Source organism: Metschnikowia bicuspidata (genome assembly GCF_001664035.1).
Source record: "Metschnikowia bicuspidata var. bicuspidata NRRL YB-4993 chromosome Unknown METBIscaffold_4, whole genome shotgun sequence".
In the NCBI taxonomy this organism is placed as follows: Eukaryota; Fungi; Ascomycota; class Pichiomycetes; order Serinales; family Metschnikowiaceae; genus Metschnikowia; species Metschnikowia bicuspidata.
In genome coordinates, this window is record NW_017387734.1 from 1388633 (window position 1) to 1393493 (window position 4861).

Here is a 4861-nt window from a genome sequence, read left to right on the forward strand (position 1 = left end):
GGGGGGGGGGAAGATAAGAGGGTAATATATGAATAAATGAAAATGGTTGGGTATACCTTCGGGGATAATGTTTTTATAAGCTTAGGTCATGATCAATTGCACTCCCGTGATGGGGAGGATAACGGAATGAATCAACCTAAGTACTTAATGGATGGACAGATCTATAGAGTATAAGATAAAGAAATTATTCTCACAATAAATTCAATACATGATAAGGTAATATACCTAAAAATAAAGTAGGAATAATTAAAGCATACAACCTTCCCAAAAGTACAATTGGAAGTGAAAGATATATAAAAAGTTTTAATACCACCAGTTGATCTATTACTTAATGTCTTTGATATGAAGCAGATGATAAAACAAATAAAGCAGCTCAAGTACCTAAGAAAGAAGAAGGAGAATTAGCACCCTCTAGAGATGGCAATTCACCAATTAAATCAATAGATAAAGGAGTACCAGTGTTACAAAACTTGATGTAATAAAATAAATAGCTAAAAAAGGCATGAAAGAAATTAGACCTTGATAATAATCAATCAAACGGTTATGATATCTATCATATAAAACACCCGCTTGCTTCGACTGGAAAAATCCCTATCCAGTTAGCAGTTGAACGTTCGGAAGTAGTATGCTTCCGCCAAAATGGCTTCATCATCAGCCCATAGTGGCACTCTATAGGCACCATCACGAGCATTTATCACTGACAGGTGTATTTTACCATTGTCACAAGGCCATATGAGCACCCGAAACTAGCTCTAAGCAAAAGAAAGTAATACGTCGGTTCATTTTGATATAACCGCGAGTGAAGCCGAAGGGACTTATCAGGGTGCCTTTGAATAGAACACAGTGCATGGTGAAGACTCACCTCATTCGGTCTCTTGACAAGACTTTTTACAAAAGATAGTACGATACTGGTGAACGGGCCCATTAGCGGGATATTGCCGGCATTCGGTATCAAAGGTCAACAAAAAGTGTAAATTGATTCTCGATGGCAAAGGCCCATACAAGTTATTCTCGGTGTCACAGGCCAATACAACTTCCAATTGATTCACGTTATCAAAGGTCAATACAGCCTCCAAGTTATTCTGATGTCAAAGGCGAACACAGATTCCAAGTTATTCTCGATATCAAAGGTCAACACAGCTTTTGACATATTCACGATATCAAAGGCACCTACAGCCTCCAATTTATTCTCGATGTCAATTCCCAACACAGCCTCCAATTGATTCAAGATTTTCAAGTCAAATACAACTTCCAAATCATTCTCTATGTCAAATAACAATACGGCTTTAAAAGGACACACGATATCCAAGGCCAATACGGCTGCAAAATGATTCTTTCCTCACAGCGACAGTAATCATCTCGAAAGTCATTGCCATATTGGCCTCACCTACCCACCTGGATCTCAATGGATCACTGGCAAAGTCCCGAGGATCAACCATAACGAAAACATTGTATGTTCGAAAGTCTAAGGCTTCCCCCGACGGGCCTAGGAATAGATGCAGAAAATCCAATGACCAACTATCCAAAGAAATACATTGAGGGGGAATGGCCCCCCGGAGATCGGAATTGGCAACAGACTTCCACCACAATCTTTCCGGTATAATACAAGGTTCTACCTATTGAAAAGCCCGTGACGCTCAATTGTTCAGCATAGGCTTGACACGCTTGATTTCATATCTAGACTTGAGTCATGAGCTCTTATGATCGAGCCACAATATTCCATGCTTTTAACCACCTACCTCGAAAGAGAACAAAAACTCTGAGCTGTAAGCCGGAACTGAAGCCAAATGAAATTAGATGTTTTTTTCTCCCCAACTATTATTAAAAGAATTATATATTGTTGCGGCCAAGCGTTTGGCCAATCTTCCTGGGATGTGGCAGACTACGGCCCAAAAAATATCACTTTATCTTATGGGAAATGCAAGTTTAACTTTCCTGGAGGAAGCATACGAGTACTTTTGAAAATACTTGAGCCTTGAGGGCTTTGTATGTTCTTTCCAAAAATTCACTACAGCTTCAAATATTAGCAAACTTTGTAAGGATTCAGGGACTCAGAGCTCTTTCATAAGGAATTGTGTCTACTTCAAGTGATATCACGTTCAGCTGCGTTTGACATTGATGAGCGTGGTGGTGTGATGTCTGTTAATGTTTCTTCGAATATTGCCCAAAGGTACGAAAAGAACTTGTTCGTTGCTTTTGGGGCTGGGCTAAGCAGCACATGGTCAAACCAATATCCTTAGAAAGATATTTATATGATGATTTCACCGGGGAACTGCAGAGCAATGAAATGGAATGGTGTCTGAAACATGTTTGCCGTCCCAAGGCAAAAGGACCAGTGCGTTTCATCGCCAGCTTTTCAGCACCAGCTTTTTCATCGGCATTCCATGACCAGCGCCGCCATAGAGCTTTGGCCGAGCCCTGAGCCATTTTCCCATCACTTCATCACCATCGCCATGCCCATTTCGTCGCGCTTCCTTCTTAGTCCCGAGCAGCATACCAGCGAAGTTCTTGTTTTTGTCTTTTTCTTCCCCCTCTATTGTCCTCTACTTGTCCTCTAATTCACCCAATTTTCCCTCTAATTGTCCACCTAATTGTCCACCTATTTCTGTAGTTTTCCTACAATTGTCCTCTAATTGTCCTCTAATTGTCCTTCAAGTGTTCTCTGAATGTCCTCTAATTCAACCTTTAGTCCCCTCCAATTCACCCTTTAATCACCCTCCAATTCACTCTTTTATTGTCTAATTGTCTAATTGTCCTCTAGTCCCCCTCTAATCCTCCCTCTAATTGTCCTCTACTCCCCCTCCAATTGTCTAGTTATCCTCCAATTCATCCCCCAATTTACCCTCTAATTTTCTAATTGTCCTCTAACTCACCCTCTAATCCCCCTTTAATTGTCTAGTTATCCTCGAATTCACCCCCTAATTCACCCGCTAATCCCCCTTTAATCGCCCTCTAATTGTCTAATTGTCCTCTAATCTTCCCTCTAATTCACCCGCTAATCCCCCTTTATTTCACCCCCTAATCCCCCCTCTAATCCCCCTGTATTTCCCTCCAGTTTTCTCCAACTATCCCCCTCCCCCTAATTCCCGCCAACTGTCCAGTTGTCCTCTCACCCACCCTCCCTCTGGAGCCCATGGCGCGCGGCCCGCGAAACCAGCCGACTCCCAAACCACCTTCCGCCATCTGCAAACCCCACCATTCTTCCCACCCTCCCCGTACGTATCCTCTCCACACCGCCAATATTCAACCCATTCTTCTTCCCCCCCAACAATTCTTCTTCTCCCCCAAAACTCCCCCTTTTCCCCCAAAAAAACCCCCTTTTTCCCTTGCTACGTCACGCCGCCCCCATGAACGCGGCCGCAGTGCACGACCTGCGACTGTGCATCCAGCACATCCTCGACACCGTGCCCTTTGCCGCCGGAACCACGCCAAAAGGCTATTTTTTGGGCGTGTACAAACTCACACACGCCGACTTGCTGCTGCTCCGCCTCTCCGAACACGCCTGGCAGGCGCACGGCCAGGTGCCCGTGAACAGGCTCCTCAAACTCTCGATTTCCTTCGGCAATCTCCTCAACACGTTTCTGCTGGACCGGGCGCAGCACGAGGCCAGGGCGGCGGCGCAGCAGAGACAGCTTGCCGCGCAGGCGCCGGCCAAAAACGGCGGTCTGGGCGACCCGTTCCACGCCGGCTACACGGGCGAGCCGGCGCCGGCCGTGGCGCCCCACCACACCAGCTTTGCCCGGGGCTTTTTGGGCATTTTGAAGAACTTCGACATCGCGCCGGCCCGCGCCGCGTTCGCCGAGGACGGCGTGGCCGTGCCGGGCGCCAAAACGGGCTCGCCCATCCGCCTCAACTCGCGGCAGCTTCTTGTAGAAAAACTCGAGATCAACGTGGAGCTCGACGCGCTCTTCACGTTGAAAATCACCTTGCAGCTTCTCCAGCGGCTCTTGCTGTTGTTGGAGCAGCTGGCGGCCGACATGCCGCCGCAAGGCGCCGTGGCCCAGGCGCCGCCGGGGCCGCCTTCCGACACCTCGTCGATATTCTCGTCCGTTTCGGGCTCGTCGTCGGCCGGGGACTCCGCGTTGGGTATGGAGGAGTACGCGAGGGTGGTGGCGGAGGTGGTGCGGCGCGTGGCGGCGGGGATCGTGGATCCGTTCGTGGCGCTCTTGCGCGACTCGGTCGTGAAGCCTCGCGTGTTTGGCGGCTTCCAGGACCTAGTGGACACCATCTGAGGGGCCTTGCGGCGGAAGGGTGGGGCGCGGCAGGGGCCTTTATGGGAGTGGCAGGGGCCTTTATGGGCGCCTGGAGCAACGGGCTTTGAGAGGGAGCTCAGGGAATGATTATGCTCCACGGCAGCGGCGGTGGTTGTTGCGGGCAAGCCGGCCGCGTGGTGCTGTCGAGGGAACATTGGTACTGGAGTGCGCTGGACATGGGGGTCGTGGACGCCGGATCTGCGTTCTTCAGCCCGAGAAAGTGACCGTCTTGCCCCAAACTGCCGCGGTGCCTTTACTGACCATGGAGCACTGACGGCGTCGATACGGGCCTGTTCTTTCGAGGAATCAGGCCCGGAAGCTTCCCTTGGACACTCCACGTCCCACTCCACATTCGCTTTGTGAGAATGATGACCACATCTGCCAAGACACTAGCCACTTGGACTTTCATCCGCTTGGATTTTTGCTTGTGTCAAATTGTCGTGACGGGTGCTTGGTGGCGGCACGCGTCGTGGAATGTGTTTTGGGAATCCTGGGAGTGTGTTCTGGGAATTCCGGGAATGTGTTCTGGGAATTCCGGGAATGTGTTCTGGGAATCCTGGGAATGTGTTCTGGGAATCCTGGGAGTGTGTTCTGGGAAGCCTGGGAGT

The 4861-nt window shown here is 48.9% G+C and overlaps 2 protein-coding genes across 2 annotated transcripts in view; both read left to right on the forward strand.

The window, feature by feature from the left end:
- Nucleotides 1-3347: 3347 nt before the first annotated feature.
- Nucleotides 3348-4232, forward strand: METBIDRAFT_12622 (uncharacterized protein; the record flags this gene model as incomplete). The annotated part of the gene is made up of 1 exon (XM_018854242.1): nucleotides 3348-4232. One exon carries the CDS (start codon nucleotides 3348-3350, stop codon nucleotides 4230-4232), a length of 885 nt encoding a protein of 294 aa, XP_018711175.1.
- Nucleotides 4233-4524: 292 nt separating this feature from the next.
- The window catches only part of METBIDRAFT_202541 (uncharacterized protein), a 1540-nt gene continuing 1203 nt past the window's right edge, over nucleotides 4525-4861 (forward strand). Inside the window, exon 1 of the mRNA XM_018854947.1 lies at nucleotides 4525-4859. Within this exon, the coding sequence (XP_018711176.1) occupies nucleotides 4728-4859 (132 nt within the window). The 5' untranslated portion in view covers nucleotides 4525-4727. The remainder of the gene's footprint in view (nucleotides 4860-4861) is intronic.